The 19,766-nt window shown below is 41.4% G+C and overlaps 1 protein-coding gene across 8 annotated transcripts in view; it reads left to right on the top strand.

The window, feature by feature from the left end:
- Positions 1–531: 531 nt before the first annotated feature.
- The window catches only part of CTDSPL (CTD small phosphatase like), an 80,927-nt gene continuing 61,692 nt past the window's right edge, over positions 532–19,766 (top strand). For all 8 annotated transcript variants that reach the window (XM_084221389.1, XM_084221392.1, XM_084221387.1 and 5 more), the window contains exon 1: positions 532–1,031. In XM_084221389.1, coding sequence (XP_084077515.1) covers positions 956–1,031 — 76 coding nt within the window. In that variant the 5' untranslated portion in view covers positions 532–955. The remainder of the gene's footprint in view (positions 1,032–19,766) is intronic.

The following is a 19,766-nucleotide window of genomic DNA, read 5'->3' as shown; positions in this document are numbered from 1 at the left end:
GCCCCGGCCCGCCCCGGCCCCACCCCCGCGGTGCTGTGCGCGCTGCCCGCCCCTCCCGGCTCGGCCCAGCCCGGCCCAGCCCGGCCCCGCCCCGTTGTTTACCGCGCACCGCCGGGCGCTGCCGCTCCCGCCCCTCGCTCCGGACCCGGCGCGGGGCGGGCCGGGCGCGCTCACGGGCTCGGGGCGCGGCGGCGGCGGCGGCGGCGGCAGCGGCGGCAGCGGCGGGCGGGTTGTGGCGCAGCGCGGGGAGCGGCTCGGCCCCTTTCCCCTCCCTTCCTCCCCTCGCGCCGCGCTTCCCTCCTCGCCCGCGACCCGGGAACGGGGGGAGGAGGAGGAGGAGGAGGTGGAGGAGGAGGTGGAGGGGGCGGCCCGGCGTCGCTCCGCCGAGCGCTGCCCGCGGGAGGAAGGGGGGCGCGGGGATGAGATAAGCGCGGGGGCGGGCGGCGGGGGGGGGTATGTAGGGGCGGCTCAGGTGGATGCGGGGGGCGGCGTGAGGCCGCGGGGGGAGGCGCGGAGCGGAGGGACGGGGGTTCTTCCCCCGCCTCGGGAGGCGGCGGGGGCTCGGGGGAAGCGCTCGGCGGGCTTCCCGGAAGGGGGAATTGGATTAATTCGCTTTTTTTTAAGGGGGGGGGTTTGCGCTCCGTTCCCCCCCCCAGCCCCCTTCGCCGTGCAGAATTGGCGCCGGCAAGAGGCCGCTGTGGCATCGCGTTTGGCGTCCTTCCCACCCCCTTCCCCTCGGTTTCGCTCCTGGAGGAGTTGCTTGTTGAGGTTTTGGTTGTTTTGATTTTTTTTTCCCGATAGTTTTTTTTTTTTTTTCTTTCAAACATAAACCTGCGTCTTGATTTTTTTTTTAAACAAACAAACAAACCCGCTCCCCCCCCCCCAATAACCCCCCCCCCGCACACAAGCCTGCCTCTGAGAGGGAAATAGCCAGGTGGAATCTCACTCTGTTTCCATGGACAACCCGTCCATTATCACCCAGGTGACTAACCCCAAAGAGGAGGAGATCCTGTCCTGCACTCAGGATAAAGGTGAGCTGCTTTCTATCTATCTGTCTTTTTCCGTGATTTTTTTTCCCCTCTGTTTAAAAATGCACGTAGTAACAACTCGCATTCTTCAGTGGCCGTATAATCCTCTCTAGGCTGCTGGGAATAGAGGAGGGCTTGTTGGGTTTGGGCTGGTTGTTGTTTTTTGGTTTTTTTTCGTGGGATGAAGGTATTTGCGTGAAGGGTGGCTGGAACTGCTTGTTGGATACAGCTGAGAACTTGTTAAAAGTGTTTAAATACCGAATTTCATCAGTCATTTAAAAAAATACTCTTGTTCCCTGATGTTTGGGGAGGTAACTTTATAAGGTGGTCACTGTGCAGTTAGTGCCCTGCTTCAGGGAAGGGATACCTGTGCTGGGTGTGTTGGAAGGTTTTGAAATATCCAAATATCCGCTGGAAAGATTTTAAATTCTTTTCCCCCCCTGTCCTTTTTTTTTTTTTTTTTTTTAAACGAGATTTCTCTCATATATTCCTCCCTGCCTCCCATTTCAGAATCTGTGCAGCTTTTGGGTTTGTTGGAGGTTACTTGTGTCTGTCAGAAAGAGACACAGGCTACTTGTTAAAGCAGGCTCTGTTTAACTCCTTAGATAAATAGTTGTTGCTTGCGTAAGGCATCACGCTTGGATTGGGTTTTACTCCCAAATGGGATGAATCCAGCCTGGCCGAAGGAGCTGCTTCCCTCAAAATCTGGATGTTGATGAGTGCCTTTAACCTTGTTTGCTTTCAGAAGCTTTGGAGCAGTCTTGGGGCTGTAAGTGGTTGTGTTCATGTGTCTGTCGGGTGAGCAGGAGGGCTCAGGTTTTGGGGGCTTGTTCACGGCTGTGGGAAGTTACTTGGATGTCACTTTTATGCTTTGTTACAGGCAGTGCTGGTAAATAGGGGAGAAAGGGCAGAAATCAGAAATAAAGAGTTATGTCTCCGTGTTCCTTGGTAGGTACAGTGAGATCTCTGAGCAGTCGTCTGAAATGGCAGATTGGTAGCTCTCCCTCTGAAATTGATGGATTTAGTGCCCAAAAAGCTTGCATTTTTGTGTGGCTAATCTTGGAAATAGTGAGGGCTCCTATATTGTTGGAGAAGTTGCTCCCAGTTACTTTTGACTGTAAGGCCATCTGTGAAATCTGTGTCTTCTTGCTTCCCTAGTGCTGACTGCAGAAGTATGGAGGTAGATCTAAAAAATCAGGTTTGGGGGTTGTTTGAACAAAACATTGAACAAAAAAATTATTTCTTTTCGGCATAGGAGTGTTTATGTAACTCTCTAATTCCCTTTGCTTGTGAGATGGTACTTCCACTACGAGGCCTGGTTTGGCTCAAGAGATTTTTGATGCTTTCCTCTGTTTTGGCAATGTGGAACGTGGGGTATCTGCAGTAAATAAGGTGCTGTGCTCTGCCTACCACGTCTCCAAAGACCTGCTTTGGGGTAGACATGTGTGATACTGTGCTCAGATGTTGTGGTTTTAATAGCCTCGATTATTGTATGTAATGGAAGGGCTTTGTTAATATCTGTAGCAACTGCTTGAAATTTCAGTGTAAAAAAGCCAGTTGAGACAAGCAGAGGAAGATTTGACAGCTGGGAATAAGAGTAGGCATCCACATCAAACAAGTGGCTTCGGAGTCCTCGGCAGAGTGAGTGAAAATATGCATCTAACTTGCATAACTCTGCAGTAACTTGCATAATGTGCATTGTGTTCTTGCTATTGGTTTGTCTTTGGCAGAAAATCGTGATGGTCTTCTTAGCAGAGAAAGAGCTTTTCAGGCTTCATGTTAGCAGGGCTGGGCTGGGGGAGAGGGAAGGAGGGGACCTGGAGTTGGAGATGAGGAAACTCCAGCGTCATTTTCAAGCAGGGGGTGAATTACCATTTTTTTTTGCTTTTGGGGTGTGTTTTTTTTTTTATAACATGGCTGGGTTGACAATGAGCTCTGTGGTAAGACTTTCACATCGCTCCAGAGCAACTTTTGCAGCAGGAGAACCGCGGGTCTGTCTGTCCTGGGCTCTGGAAGGACAACACTGCGTGCTCCAGCCTCTTTCACTACAGGTTTTCCCAGTGCTGAAGGTAGGGAGCTTGTGGGAACCTGTGGCTCTGCCTGCCTCCCTGGCATGGCTGCACATCCTCACCCAAATTTCTGTCAGATTTCAGAGCCTTTAGGTCCGGTGAGCTTGGAGAGAAAGAGCCCGGAGCGCAGATAGGGAGTCCAGATAAAGCCCCAAGCAGGAGGCTGTGCTGAGTCTTTGCTGCTGGTTCAGGGTATTGGTACAAAGTGGCTCACAAATGTGTTAAGGCATAATGAATTAACTCTCTGTTTCATGAAATGCAGAATCAGTTGAGGCTAAATTCTGGAATTTTGTGATAAGATGAAATATAGCAGCACTGTGCTGTGTGAGGCAAGACTGTTCAGTTTAATGAAAAGCTGGGTTTTTTCCCTCTGAGTTTAGCATTTGGCTGCAGAAGGAAATTCCAGGGTACTAAGTGGCATGTGTTGGCTTTGGGAATCAAGGTTTTTGTAGGGTTGTTGAGACCTTGTGTTCGTGTTTCTCGTGGAAAAAAAAAAATTATTTTCTTGTTGTTCAGCTGGAGAAAGGCGGTTCCAGAGTAACTGAGCAGCTGCTAAATAATGCATGTGTATACCTTCAAGGTTTTGATTTTTTCCCAAGATTTTTTTTAAGCTTTTAATCAGATGTGAGACCAGCATTTAGCTTGATTTATTTATTTTAAATGTATTTATGTGTTAAAAGGACTTCGATGTTCAGTATAGGCTTTTGCCAGATTTCTCCTGTGTGAGGGAGTGAGGTTGGCAAGAAACAGAGCTGGTTCTCTGGTCCTGGGGCAGTTATGTTTTTAGGTAAATAATGTGTTTTACAAATGCTCAAGCTTTTTCTTACTAGTCCAGGTGTATTAAAAAATAGCCTTTGAGATGAGTGAAGCTGTGGCAACTTGTTAAGGGGGATCTTTTAAACACTAAGAAGAATTTGTTAACACTTTTAAAGAAACAGCAAAAAATTTTGAAGGTGGAAAAAACCAGGTCTTGGTATGTGAACCATTCCCTAATATGTTGCCACATGGTGGTGCACTGGATTTAGTTGTCTGTCAAGATGAAAGCTGAGCATGGAAGGTTTGCTGCAATCATATTTTGTTATTATTTTCATTATTGTAATGTTCTCAAATGCCTGTGGCGTTGGTGCTGCTGGAGGATTTTGGTCCCTATTTGTGTTGTTAAATTAGTTCTGGGAAATAGAAGTTTAGGTTCTCTCAACTGGAGGTGATTCGTAGGTGCCTGGAAATATTTTGGGCACTAAATTCACAGAGAATTCAATTCTCTGTTTGTTTTTTAAGTAACAGAAATAGTAGTTCTTTGCAGAGATGTTATGTTGTGGTCATCTGGCATTTCTGGAAATTGGGAACATAAACAAACTTGACGCTAAAATGGAGACCTAAGTATGTGAAAAGGAGGTCTTTTTATCGGGGTAAATATGAGCAACTAAGAAAAATATAAATAAAAAGTATGAGGAAAAAGTGAAAGTCTGGATCTCTATAAATCAGTACAGATAAAATCAGCTGGTTATTTTGTTTTTAATTTGTATTAATTCACATTACTCATAGACCTCTAATGTAAAATCTGTATGGTTAAATGTATAGAAAACAGCAGTGCTGACAGAGCTGCTCTGAGTATCATGTTGAGAGTGTGGTCATGGATGGGCAACAGGCATTCAGTCCAAAGAAATGAATTTCCTTTTTTTTACCTGCCTGCATTAATTTGATCCTCATAAATGATGCAAACTCTTGGCTGTTTGCAAGTGCCAAGTTCAATAGTAGTAAAACAACAGTCCTTCAGGTACCTCCTTCTGGCTGTGGTGGTTTGTTTTCTGTCTTCAGCTACATCTTTCCTGACTTCTCTAAAATTTTCCTGTCAGCTGAGTGTCTATTTTCAGGTATTTAGAGTAACAGAATGTTTTAGTGTCCCTACAGATGGGAATTGTCTTCTGCAATAAATTGTATGAAAAAGGTTCACAATGGAACCTGAACCATTGGAGTTTTTTTAAAATCACAGTGTGAGTGAATCTCTGGGGATGTTTTCACAAACTTTTTTACCTTTTCTTTCAAATAGAATTGGAAAAAACCAGCAATGAGAGCAATATTCATTATAATTTTAAATAAGGAGTTCTGAAGATCTCAAGTTAAAAGCCAAAATAAATGTCTTTAATTATGTCTTCAATAAAAAAAACATTTTGAATATAGCTGAAAATATTTTGAATGTACTTTTTTGCCATTACATCACCAGAATTCCAAGTACTCAAACACTTGAACATATGTTAATGATCCTGAGACATTGTCTCAACAGATTTTTGTAATATTGACTACAGAATTTTAACACTAAAGTAGCATTTAAAGGGGAGGAAAAAAAATATGTGGAAACCACTCCAGCAATCCAGTGGAATGTGAATTGCTCACAGAGGGTAAAATTTTAAATCATTAACTAATGACATAGTTGTTATATGAAACCAGAGTAGCCATACAGTAGGTTTTATGTTCCAGGGAGACTGTAGTAACCTGTAGTAACCCAAGATTTGATTTAGGGTCCCAGTTAGCAGGCAGAAGTGCACTGGCAGATGGGAATGATAATTTGCTTGAATATCAAATATTCAGTCAGTCTATAACCTGCAGTGTGATCATTTCTTCACAGTGCTTGTTGTCACCTGAAATTTGTACTGGTTTCAATGTGGTGATTTAACTGAAGTGTTCAGAAGTTTAACATGCCTTAAAAAAAAAAAAAATACCCCAACAAAGTTGACCTACATTTTGTTAATTCAGTATTCAGAAATGCAAATAGCATTTTCTGACATAATCAGTAAAATGCAGTGTGATCGATGCCACGCTTCAGCTTTCAGAGTTTAAGCTGAATATTCCAAATAAGCCTCTGGATAACGGCTCCATTGGTGTTTCTTCAAAGGGATAAAAACTGAAATGCTGAGAAGGCAAAAGGCCAAGAGAAATGAAACTCCCTGACTTGGGCATTGTTGTGAAGGACTTTCCTGTTGCCCTCATAGATAGGTTTGAATGTGGGAAGCTTGTTTTCCCATCATGGAATGCTTAATTTATGAGATTGATTGTCCTATAAAGTCACCATTCCAGCGTGAAAATGGTTGCAAATTAGATCTATCCCACAATTTTTATGTGTATGTCAAATCTTAGCTTAGTAAAAACTTAGTAAGGAAGTGCACTTTTGATGTCTTTTGAATTTTGAGTTGTTGGTAATGACCACCATGATTGGGGCTCAGTATTACATTTTCAATTAAAAATCCAGTTTTGGGCAATCCTGGCCATGGAAATGATAACTTAGGGGTTGAATTTCTCCATTTCTCATACCCAGCCAACAGAGAATTAGACAATTTAAAGTTTTTCTATCAACAAGAACTAACATTTTCTTTAAAACAAACAAAAAAAAAAAAGAATAGGAAAAGCAAAGACAGGTCTAATTATCTACATTCTTGCTTAGGTTTTGCCCACTGTGTGAATCAGTAAGGGAAAATGTGGCTCATCCCTCTTTCTCCTCCCTGCCTGGGGGATATATCTTGCTGTGAGGGCAGAGGAATGTGGATGTATGTAGGACCAGGAAGGAGCTGAGAGGTGCCAGAGTGCTCCAGCCTGTTTGGGGGATGGAGCAGGGAATGAAATCCTGCATTTGGAGCCTGTGGAGCCCAGGCAGAGTCTGATGGTGGAACAGGGAATAGTTTTGGTGTTTGGGATGGGCTCCCAGCCTGCCCTGACCACTCCTGGGCGGTGGGTGCTCCCTGATGAAGTCTGAGGGTCTCTGCCCACCCATTTGGGTGGTTCTGTGTGTCCCCTTGCCCCGGCTCAGACTTATTTCCAGAAAGGGATGGAATCTTCCAAGCTGAAACAGAAGGGCTGATAGAACTACAAGGGGCCAAGCCTGTTTAGATGTTTATAAAGATCACATCTGGATTGCTGGTGAGGATTGTAAACCATCCCATGCCTCTCAGCAGTGGAAACCTGGCTGGAAAAATCTCCCAGAAACATTCAGCTACATCTCCTAGGTCTCCATGAGTCCTAGTGGATGTTCCTGATCTGAGCTGTATTTCCAGTGCTCAGCTCTAACATCTCGCTGGGTTTAAATGATTTGCTGAACACCCAGAGCTGCAGGCACGGAGCAAAGAAGCCTTGTGTGCTTTAATGTCATCACAGACACTTCCAAGAGTTTCATGCTGGAAATGTTAATCTTCTTTAAATTCTGCTTTTGCTGGAGTTTGAGGGGAGCTTGCTTTATTTTTACTTGGAGAGGTTGAGGCATGAAACGGACATGGAGGGGATGAATATGGAAAGCATAAGTAGCATCTAAGGAGATCTGAGTGAAAATATGTTCCACGTGCTCTGCTGTGGTATAATTTTGGCGTTTTTTTGTATTTCTGGAATGTTTGCTGTAAGACAAGAAAAAAAAGTCTAAGAGTCTTATACAGTTCAGTCCTTTCAGTGCCAGCTGCTACTGCATAACATAGATACAAGCAGTAAAAATATCAACTTTAACCAAATGAGCAGAGAAAGTCCTGTTCTAAAGCTTGTAGGCTTTATTCAGCCTGTTATCAAAATGATCACTTGCAAAGTGCCACTTATTGTTTTCTTTGTACAAGATAATAAAGTATGATTTGTAAAAAGAAGAACCCAATTATTAGAAGTGATTGGCTGCACTAGAAATGAGAATTCTATTATCTAGAAAATTTATGGCAAGTTAAAGCTGAATAAATATATGATAGACTTGGATTCTAATGGTGTTGGGGGTTGAAATAAGATTTTTTTTTTCTTTATTTATGTTTTCAAGAAGCTGTTAGTCTCTTCTGAATGTGTATTAATATATTTAAAGCCTGACAGATGGGAAAATAAGACTCTGCAGGACCTATTTTGTACAGAGGAGCAGCCCCAAATAATGGATGCCTGATCTGTCAAAATCTAATGCGTATGTAACTTTGAAAATGTTTCTAAAATATCAGAACAGGTTCGTAGGAGGCAAATATTTCCCGAACCTCAGCCTGCAGTAACAGTTTGCATATTGATGATATTGTTTAAAGCCAAGTCCTCTCTGCTGAGTAACTGGCCAGTTGTTTGCTGCCACTGTTGCAAACCTTATTTTCCTGGTAGCAAGGGAAGTATTGATTTTTATTCGCTGCCGTGCTCTCCCCACCCCCGCAGCTCTCTGCTTCCTGACTTGTCCTCCAGGATTCCCAGTGGAATTGGCAGTAAAACGAATCTTGCTGTTTCCTGGCTTGCTGTAATCAGCAGTAAAATTTGAAACTTTCTTGTTTATTTGATGATTTGCAAAGCTTGGCTGTTCCCTTGGTGTGTGGGACTCCTCCCCTGGCCTCTGGGAGCCAGAGGGAGAGATGTGCTTCCAGCTCTTGAGGATGAATTCCTGCCTTTGGGAACACTTTGGGGTAGATAAATCAGTTTCCATCCTCATAATCACCATAAAGAAATTGGTGCTGTTACAATGGACACGTGTAAAAAGAGTTTTTTTAAAAGATACAAATTTTAGACAAAGTCACTCTGAGCATGCATTTAACAATTGGCAGACAGTGCTGCTTTATTTCTGTCCACAAAAGCTGTCTTGTATTTTCATGCCTGAATATTTACATACTTGCATTCGTTCCCCATGAGTACACGTCCATGTGGTTACCAGAGATCTGATTCCAGGAAAGCTTTCACAGGATCACAGAAAGCTTTGGGTTGGAAGGAACCTTAAAACCCATCCAGTGCCACCCCCTGCCATGGTCAGGGACACCTTCCACTGTCCCAGGTTGCTCCAGGCTCCATCCAGCCTGGCCTTGGATACTTCCAAGGATCCAGGAGCAGCCACAGCTTCTCTGGGCACCCTGTGCCAGGGCATCCCCACCCTCCCAAGGAAGAATTTCTTCCTAATATCCCACCTAACCCTGCCCTCTGTCAGTTCTGAGCCATTCTCCTTTATCCTGTCATTCCAGTCCCTTGTCCCAAGTCCCTCTCCAGCTCTCTTGGATCCCCTTCAGGCACTGGAAGGGGCTCCAAGGTCTTCCAGAGCTTTCTCTTCTCCAGGCTAACACCCCCAACCCTCTGTTTATCTCTGTGGCAAAGGTTCTCCAGCTCTCAGAGCTTTTTTTTGTGGCCTCCTGGTGTTTCTGCAGCAGGTCCACCTCAGTGAAGCTCAGAATGGTGGGTGTAGATTTTGAAGTTGGTTTGCAGTGTGAGGTTTGCCAGTTTTTCCCTAGTGATAGTCAGATAGAGGCATTCTACATAGAAGAGGTCAATAGTGACACATTCCTTGAAAATATTTAATCACTTATATACTTGCTTCAGCCAAGCACAAAGAAAGGTCTGACATTTCCCACCTGGAGAGAAGAGTACAATTGTAAAGTATCTCATTACGCCTTCACAAAACCCTTAAAAATTTTTACACATGGGCTTATGGGACTTCTTTCAACTAAAATTGGTTAAAAATACACATTAACAATTTGATGAATGCAGTGTAAAGTGAAGCATTTCAGGGAAAACACTTCAAGTATGTGTTTCACAGGGATTTTTGGAATTAATCTTTGACCTTTTGGGGTTTTTTTTAAATTCTCTCCCTTGCCTTGTTTTGCTTTCTTGCCTTTTTATCTTCTCATCAGAAGATCTGGGCTGCAGCAGCTGTCTCTGTATCTGATGCTGTTGAAGCTCCAGGGGCTGAGGTGTTTGGTGGCTGTGTCCAGGGATAATTCTGGTGTCAGTGCTGGGTTAAAGGTTGGACTCAACCTCAGAGGTCTTTTTCAAGCTTTGTGGTTCTATGAGAAGTTGTAGTGGATGTTTGGGGCTGAGGTGGTGCAGGGAGGAGGAACCCTGGACAATACTGTAGGGACAGATTGTCTCCTGGGAAGCTGGTGATATAGGAGCAGTCTTATAAGGAGAGATGTTCTGTGTGTGAAATTTAGGAAAATAAAGGTCTTTTATCACCTTCTGTGGATGTTGTGCTGTATTTAAAGGGAGGAGATGCATGAAAAATAACCAGAATAATAGAGTGAGTACTCCAGGGCTCTTCCCTGGCTACAGCATGGCTTCAGAGTGAAAGGCAGATCGTTCCATTTTGGTTAAAGGAAATATTTATTCATGCCTCACACAGGTGACCTGCATAACCCATGAAGAAATGATTTCCAAAACTGTTTATCTGGGAGTGCCTAAACAGGATTAACTGGCAGCAATTTGCATTTGTTATAACTGATGCAACCTTTTAAAGGTACTATAAACCAGAATTATAAAGGTACTGATTGGGTTTCAGCATATGAATTGTGTGTCATCAGTCATAGAATGGTTTGGATTGTAAAGGACATTAAACATCATCCAGTTCCAACCCCTGCCATGGGCAGGGACATCTTCCACTAGATCAGATTGCTACAAGCCCCATCCAGCCTGGCCTTGAACTTTTCCAGGGATGGGGCAGTAGAGGAAGGAAGGGTAAAATTTCATTACAACTGAACACATCAAGTGTTTGTGCTTGTATTTATCCTGAACTCACTGACACTTTTCCTGCACTGGGTGCTGGAAGATGATTACCTTTGCCAAGTCATTTGTTGGCCAGCTGCCAGTTCTCATTACTTTTTATGATGTGAAGCTGATTTTGTTGAGAATCCACAAGTTGAAAGTGATTTTGAGAGTTTTGCAAGTGGAGAAAGGGGGGAAGGTTATGTTAGTTGGGGAATTAAGAAAAGAAAAGGAAAAGAATACTGAATGCAATCTGCAGAGCAATTCATTTGCTAATTACACATTGACATAAATTGGAAAGTCCCAGAAGGGGGGGTTTTACAGCATAACTGGAAAACAATTTGCATCTGTGTAGAGGTCTGTGCTTATCCACAAAGGAATGAGATTTTAACTGGATTTGTTTAATCGGGTTTATCATGAGTGCATAGTTATGGGCTTCCTTTTTCCTCACATTGCAGGAGCTCCTGTCTTTCTGGAAGATTCCCTCTTGTGTTGAGATTAAATATGTCAAAGAAGGATGTATGGTGAAGTTTAATGGAGATGGAAAGTGAAACCTAAGAAAAACCAGGAAGTGTCCTTCTGAATTTTAGAGTGGATTGAATACATGAATGTTTCTGGTTCCAGATTACCATAAAACTGACAGCTTAATGCAAACTTGGCCCTGAAATTCAAATGCCTTTTTTCACTGCCCTCTAAGAAATCTGAAACACTCCAGCAAATTCTTCCTGTCTCTACTGGGAAGGTTGCTAATGACTAATTGTACACACTAATTACATGCTAACTAGTATTACTACAAAGAGCATTCAGTGTTACTCTTATGATAGTTTGGGGGTTTTTCACTATAAATCTTTCTTGTTTCTTGGTGCTCAGCATGTTACCCTTGAGTTGCCTCCACTTTTCCTTTGGTAAACATGATGAAAAAAAGACAAAAATTTGAACAAAACTAGAAATCAAAGTTGACAGTTTTGAAATAGGAATCTGTTCAGGTCTCATGCCTGTATTTACTTGTGCTGCTGCTGCACATCATTATAAATTACCTGTTTAGCATCCTTCTGGCAGGCAGGGGAGCTCTGAGAGCACAATGTTTTTAAAAATGTCACTTGTAGCAGTGATGGATTCTTTTCAGTACCTTTAAATCAATCAGTTGTTTATCCTTAACATAAGAGCTAAATACTGTTACTAGCTCATGATACAAAACTGTAATAATATTCAAAGGAGAAAAATGAGCTTTCAGAGCAAACCTGGCCCAGATGCAGAGAACAACCTCAGCAGATTCCTGAGGACCAGGTGTCCCTGCATCCCTCAGCCAGGTGCCATTTCCCCAGGATGCAGAGTAGCATTCAGTAACTAAAAACAGGAGATCAGAAGGAGGCTTTGCTTTATAATTTTTTGAAGTGTTCTTTCAGGAAAAGTCTTAAATAGAATGAAACTCTGTCATTTCATTTTGTGTGATATGCTGGATTAAGCCCTGAAGTACAGAATTTTTGTTGACCATGTGCAGTTGTGGCTCTTTTCAAATACAGTTTCCATAGTGGTGAATTTCTGATGTCCCAGATGGTTCTGGTTCTTTCCCTTGTCACCCAAAATTATTTGTTTCACCAAACTCTCCTGAAATAACACCTGCAATCTTCTTAAATTGTAAATCTAAAAATATTGATTATGGCTTTGCAACATAAAAAATAATTACCTGTGCTCCCAAATCCAAGAAAACAAAAAACCAACACAAACCCCACCCAAGAATAAAATCAAGCAAACCAGAATAAAGCAGAGAAAGTTCCCAGTAATATTAGCAGGGATATAAGCTGTGAATGTGAAACCACTCCTGGAAATGTGGAAGGTGACCTTGTGCTGGTGACCAGGAGGACACAGCAGTACAATTTTTAGCAAGGTGACCTGGCACTCAGCCTGAACAAACCACTCTGCAGCCCCTTGAGAAAGGGGGATGCTGGTGTACAAGGGTGTGCATTTGTCTGAGTATTGTTTATACTAAAACATAGAAGTAACTCTGGTTTTATTTTGGAAATGCCTTCAATGGGCACTAAAAGACAGATAAGAGTAAAATAAGTTTGGGCTGACTCATTGCAGAATGTGCTGAGATAATCCTGAGTTCCTGTTAAGGTTAATATCTGTTTAGTTAAGGCTTTGTTTATCCTTGTGCTGTGGATAGGGGGTGTTAGAATTCACTCGAAATAATTTTAGAAATTCATAGGTAAAAGTTCATTATTTTTTCAGCAAACAATGCACATAGAAAAAAAAGGGGGGATTTTTTTGTTAATTACTATTGCTGATGGTGAAAGGCTGAAGTAAAATGTTTCCACTGGCCACTTAAAATACCAGGTGGAGTCAGATGGGAAAACAAGACTTTATGGTGCTGTTTTTAAACTGTTTTCCAGTAATTGTCAGCCCAATACATGCTTCTCTTAAAAAAAATACCACAATTTTTGTTATGAAGATAATTTCTGAAGTCCCACTGTAGGTGGTCCTTATATGAAAGCCTTCAGGTAATAAGTGGCTTTATCTTCTCTTCTGCTAATAAGGTCAGTAAAGGTTTCTCTTTTGGATAATAATAACAAGTTTCAAAGGCATAAGAATCCTGAGTGGAAAACACGTTCAGAGTTATCAGGTGATTGGCAGCTGCTGCTGCTAGGAGGTGGTGTACAGGAATAAACTCCTTTTCTTGCTTTAATTAGGACCATATGTGTACAGCAACTGTGATTGTCTGGGAAGCTGCATCCTGTAATTTCAAATAACTGATAAAATATTGCAGTTGTGGAAATCACTACCAAGTCCAGTAGGCAGATATCTTTGAAAACTTTTGGGTTTGCTTTTTATTTATTCATTCAAAGCAGTCAAACATTGATTGAGGTTTGATGGTCTTATGCTGGAACAAAATAGATGCAGAATATTTTCCTCAGGTAGTAAAGTAACTGTTTGGGCCCGGTATCCAAAAACATGTTTAAAAAAACCCACCAAATTCCAAGTTTACTAAGCAACTAAAACACCTGTAAATTGTTGTTTTCTTTGCAAAGTCTGCATGGATTAATTTCTCTGTAATCAGTTCTGTTGCATGATAAATAATAGCAAAAAATAACAAGAAATGGACAAGTGAAATTAATATGAACACGTTAAAATCTTGATTTGTGTTCTAGTGAAAAGGACCATCAAGTATTTGCTAGAATTTTTAATTCTAGAAAATTTTAGTTTTAATTCTAGAACTAAAACTAGAATTAATTCTAGAATTAAAATTTTAATTCTAGTATTTTTAATTCTAGAAACAAAACCTGTCAGCTGAAGGGAGGGCTGGGATGGTGGACCTAAAGATACTTCTTTGGCAGTGTTTGGGTAAAAGTGACCACTAACGCCCTTCCCTCTGGAAAACATCCCATTTATTTATAGCACTTCCCAGAGGATAAATGCAGCCCTTGGAACACTCACAGGAAATAATAGCAATGTGTCTCTAGACCATGAGCTGCCTTTTGGTCCATGTGGCCAAATATGCCACTTTTCTTGATTGCTGAAGTGACCACATCTCATTATTCCTGCCCTATGTGGAGCCAGGAGGTGCCAGGAGATGTCCCAGGGCGCTCCCTGTCCATCACTAACTCCTCTCTCTGCTGGGGAGAGTTTTTTGTTGGTTTGGTTTGGTTTTTTTCCCTGTGTTTATTCATAAACACCACTGTGTTTTCACCATCCATTTCAGCCTTTTTCAGGAGAAGCTGAGCCAGATGTTCTGTTGTCTCTCAGCTGTGGATGTGTGACTGAAAGAGGCAGTGTCCTGCTCATCTCTGGTCATCTTAATTTGGCAATAATTGTCTTCCAGACAAGGCTTTCTGCTATCATTGGTGTTTTCAGTTCAGTCATTTGGCTTGCTTGGAGGGGTCCTAAATAATGCAGTACTTAAAAATCTGGTAGGACTTTTTCAGTCAGGTATTCAAACTGTTGCTGGAACCATATCTATATCTGAAAAAAGGAAATATTACTGTGGCTGGTCCTTACCAGGTGCTGAGGAACAGGAGAATTTTCCTTTTTGTTTTTTTTGATAAAATAATACTTGATAATAAAAATTTTAAGTGTGGCTTTGTCCTGTGTGTATATAAATAAGTAAAGTGGGTTTGTCTTAAAGTTGGTGAAGGAATCACAGGTGCTGTAGCATGCAGCTGATCCCAGTTGTCTGCTGTAGCATGACATGAATCCTGGGAACTCCATTAACAGTGAAGAAGCCTGTACAGGTTTTCACTGACTTCTGTGCAGAGATAAGTTAAATGGAGTTCAAAATCCTAATTTGACAGCTTTGCCCCCAGCTTTGTCACCCTGTGTGTCAGCACTGGGGTTTGTCTCCATCACAGTGGAACTGGGGATACGGACCTGCAGAGTGCCACCAGTTAGCTCCTCTTCACAGGAGAAAGGAGAAGAGGAGGGGAAAACTTGGCAGAAGAAATTCAGTGGTTGGTGGTGGTGTTCTGCTTCTCTAAGTTTAGCAGCCTTGGGGGTGGTTGTTAAAATGAACTTTCAGATTTTGAAACCCAGTGTTGGGAGCAGCGTTAGGTAATGTGGTGCTTCAGCGTGCTGGAAGCCCATCAGTGCTGCCAAACCCCCAACACCTGGGTGAATTTACAGTAATTCAGTAAAAAATGGAAGAGATTTAAAAGCTCTCCCTGTTGTGGGCAAGAATTGTGTGGTTTTGTCACAGATGAGCTTGAGGCAGAGCATTTAAATTGGGATTTGTGGAAGTTTCATGTCACAGTGAAGTCCTGTCGCTCTACTCCATAAAGCAAACCTGAACCCAGCATCAGCAGGGGCTCGTTGTTTTGCCACTGTAGAGAAACTTCTTGTGTCTGTTACACAGCCAGGAGAACAATATAGAGGCTTATGGAAAGGCTGCATTATCCCAGGGCCCTTTTGGATGGATGTCACTGTTTCTATAGGATGGTAGCAAATGGCCCATTGCAAAAAGCTGCAAGTGAATTAGATAAAATATCACCTCTCCTAATTCTTTCTCTGATGGATTTTGTCAGCTGCCTTCCTGAGTGAGTACCACCAACTTTTTTTTTTTTTTTTCCTTCAGCATTGCCATGAAATCTTGTCTTAATTGCCTGTTTCTGAATTAAATTATTTTTGCAAGATCGGGATGCTTTGCATGATTATTCAGGAAGAGTCTTAGAGATTTTTCATTTCCTGCTTTTTTGAAGGAAGAGCGTTTCCTACTTGTTTTCCCATGCATCTAAGGGAAATCAATACTCAGGTCTGAAAAAGGAGGGGGATTCTTCTGAGATAATGACTTAACACTGGCTGGAGAGGGAAATGAGATGCTGTTGTGAAGTGAGGGAAGAGATCACATGAACACTGGATTCTGACTGGATTTATCTTCCATAAATTTTGATAGTCCAGGGAACTGCTAATACAAAAAGAAAGTCTAAAGCCTGCATCCCACTAGAAGAATTCCATACTGTCCTATTCTGTGCTGTATTTCTCTTTTCATGTATTCAGGAAGCATAAATTTGCTGCACTTGCAGTAAAATGAAATTTTCAGATCTGTTTAGAACTTAGACTTTATATTGTTTCTAATGAATTTCATTGGATTTTCAGTGATTTTGGTCTTCAGGGTGCTCTTGTCAGTGGAGAGGAAGATGTAGCAATGGGGAATCCTTGGCAGAGCTGTTCCCATGGCTTCTGTCTCCCTCATACCCACCCTTCTCCTCTTGTGAACTTAGAGCTGGGATATTTTGGAATCTTGTCTCATCCTGCAGGTATTTGTGTCCTTGTCACACAGGACTTTGTGTGAGCTTAACTCTGGTTCAAGGGGAGGCATTAACACAGGTATTTGTGTTTTGGCTTGGGAGGGGGTTGAATTTACAGACAACTTTAAACTCCTGCCCTGAAATTCTCCCTTAGGACCAGATTAAATCATTCTGCAGACTCAGCTGTGAGCTGTGGTGTGATTTTAGTGTGGCTGGTGTGTGGCACTAAGGATAAAATTCAGCTCACTGCTGGAGCTTGGCAGGGTGAGATTCACGATCAAAGTTTGCAATTTAGGAAATATTTATGGGACATTTAGCAGACAGAGAAACTCTAACACTGTTCATCCTTTTTCTGTGATCACTGATCAGCAAGGTGGTATTTTATTTCCACTGGCAGACTGTGAAATTGCTTGCTCTGCCTCTACTGTTAATGTCCCAGGAAGTAATTTAAGAGAATGAGGGTGTCTGAAAAGTTAGGATCTAGAAAAAGAAGATAGGGCAGTATTTCTACAGTAAATAGAAAACTGAGAGAAAGGAGAGCATGGTAACTAAGAGAAAACTGGAGGAAAGATGGAGGAAAGCTTTTAAGGAATTCAGTGTGATGTAAATGTCAGTTTAAAAAAAAAAGTCACCTTTCAGGTGTCACACAAGCCCTTTTAAGGTTTTCTTCCTTGGCAGTATAGGTTTTCAAGATAAAAATACTAAGCTTTAATTTTCTGCTGCAGGAAAGAATTTAAAAGAAAAGGCTTATTGTTCATACAAGACTGGCAGACTAATATTAAAGAGGGGTTTTTTTGTTCAAAGCAGGGCTGAGGATGCTCTGAGCACTCTCCTGTCAGATTTGGAGCATCTCAGGGGATGAAGATTTCACAGCCTGCCTGGAACCCTATTTGAGTGTTTGACCACAGTAATTATTAATATTTAGGGGAAATGTATCCTGCTGCTAGTAGGATCTGTTCCTTCTTCTACTTCTTCTGTGTCTGTAGCTCTACAAATCTCAGTCCATGTTCTCCATAACCACCTCAGAATCTGTATCTGCCTAAAATGTTAACCTAGATGTGCAAAGGACTAATAAAATGATTCTTTGTCTAGTATTTCCCTCTTACTCAAACAGTTCTGTGTTTACTTAAATATAATTTATCTGCAAAGATCCTTCTCTTCCACATTGTTTGTGGTGATTTTCAGTTTAAAGCCAGTGCTTCATTCTGTCCTCACACCTGCCTTGGTTGTATTTATTTCCTGAAGATACTGTGGCTATAGATTCCTCCTTAAAAAGTAATAACAACTTTGTCATGCTCTCATCTAAGCCTTTTTCTGGTATAGTATAATTATTTGTAGCTGGCCTATTGTGCATGTACAGCTTTTCAGGTTTTCTAGAATAAATAAAAATCCTACTTTCAACTAAGTCATACTTTGTGTCAAAACCCCCTCAGAATTGTTAAGTCACTTCTTTTGAAAGGGATGTTCCTCTTTTGATAAAGATTTAAGGTGCATGTTCTTGAAATGCTCTACCCAAATTACTGAGTGTTTCAGAAAAATGCAAACTGTTCAACTATCAACTTTTTTAATTTGCCCAGTGATGTATCCAGAAAAATGAACAGTGTATATTCCTTCTCATTCTTGAATTCAGCTGAAGTTTGGATTCAAAATTTAGGTGACATTCTTTACCTCTGAAATTCTACACTCTCTACTTTAAAATTCAGCAGTTAATATCCTGCAGCAATTTTGTGTGGCACTTTGATAGATTTTCTGTAAAGCACACAGGATCTGGGTGTTTATAATTTCAGTGAGTGTGAGAATGGCTCTTGCATAGTGTACAGTGAATGTGAGGAGGCTTTGGGCAAAAGTGTTCCTGCTCTACAGAAAATTGGAGTGAGGACTTTAAAGGCACAAGGTGATTATGGCCTCTCCAGAAATGAGATGATTATCCATAAACAGCTCAGTGAAGAAGCTTAAATGATGGGTTACTTCTAAATAAATTTATATCTCACAACTTTTTCCATTTTTTGAATGGTGGTTGTGTTTTTATTCCCTAAATGTATAACAGTTCAAAATAGAATTTGAGGTTATGCTTTAAGGTGGTGTCTGTTCTGTGGGGGCTTCATGTAGAGAAGGTTGGGTTTTGAGGGAATGGCAGCATAGAAGGCCTTGGTGCTTTGTGTTTGAGGTCATTTTCAACCCTTCTTCCCTTCTGTCTGTTCTTATTTGCTGAAGCTGCCAGTCACATCTTCCTTCTGAGGTTACAGAAGATAACTGTTGAGACTAAGGGGAATCTTTTTTTGTGGCATCAGTTCTGGGAGATCTTTGGGGGTTTTTTTCCTTTTTTTTTTTTTTTTTTTTTTTTTAGTTTTTTTTTTTTTTTTTTTTTTTAGTTTTTGGGAGTAGGATAATTTTCCTGCTGCTTGACTTTCCTAGGACGTATAGGACAACAATGTTCCAGGTACTATTTTTTACCTGTGAGACTCTGTGGTCTTATTTTACCACAGGACCTGCAGAGGTAAAGTAACTTAATGCTTCCTACAGCATGCTGTTCTCACAGCCTCAAGAAGAATTTAATTAATAATAGTTATTATTATTGTAATTTACTGAGAATACAACGAATGCTATTTTTCAATGCAGAAGATTCAGAAAAATCAGGGGCTAGATATCCCTGTAGAAAATCTGTACCTCATTTTACAAATCCCTGTGAATCCTGTCTTCAAAGAAAAAAACAATTATATAAAATTCCCTTTGTATCTCCTAGTGAAATTCTGTCATCTCCTTTTTTTAGCTTCAGCTTTACATTTTGCAGTGCCCTTTGTTTTATTGCTGTAACACCAGCTAGTCCACAAGAAGCCAAGTCCAAACTGCATCATGATGGCAGGTTGCTTATATTCTGTTAATTCTCTCAAATAAAACAATTTGTGTTAATTACTGCTTGGGTTTCTCACATTATTTGGGCAAACAGCTCTGTTACACTCAACAGCACATTTTCTGATTGTTTGTTTGTTTGGGGAGAGTATTAGTGTTTCCCTTCAGTGTTTTGCTTTAAGATTAACATATCATTAAGCTGCATAATAAGACAGAGTCTTTATTCTCATGCAGTGAAATGGCAAGGGAAGGCAGGGCATAGTCTTGTAGTTTAGTCAAGAGAAGTGGAAAAAAAAAAAAAATCTCTGCAAGTGGATTAGGGGCTCTGTGTTATGGGATAGCAAGGCCCAAACTGAAGCATCTACAGTAAAACTCATGTTTGTGGAGGTGGTTATTTGTCCATTTTTGCCAAATGTTTCAAAACATGGATTTCTAGTACCAAATGAATCCATGCAGCCAGGTTTTGCACAATCTGGGGAAAAGTATTCTCTAATTTGTCAGCATGATTTCTATATTTTGTAATAGATTGTGTTCTGTTTCTCTGGTATGGATTAATTGAGTTCCCTCTAATAACTGCAGTTTGGGAGATTACCAGTTAAAGGAGCCTGTGCTTTTGGAGACAAGAAGTTAATCTTTGA

Source organism: Fringilla coelebs, assembly GCF_963513975.1.
Source record: "Fringilla coelebs genome assembly, chromosome: 1".
In the NCBI taxonomy this organism is placed as follows: domain Eukaryota; kingdom Metazoa; phylum Chordata; class Aves; order Passeriformes; family Fringillidae; genus Fringilla; species Fringilla coelebs.
The sequence above is the reverse complement of the archived record's forward strand: the minus strand, read 5'-3'. Positions and strand labels throughout refer to the sequence as shown.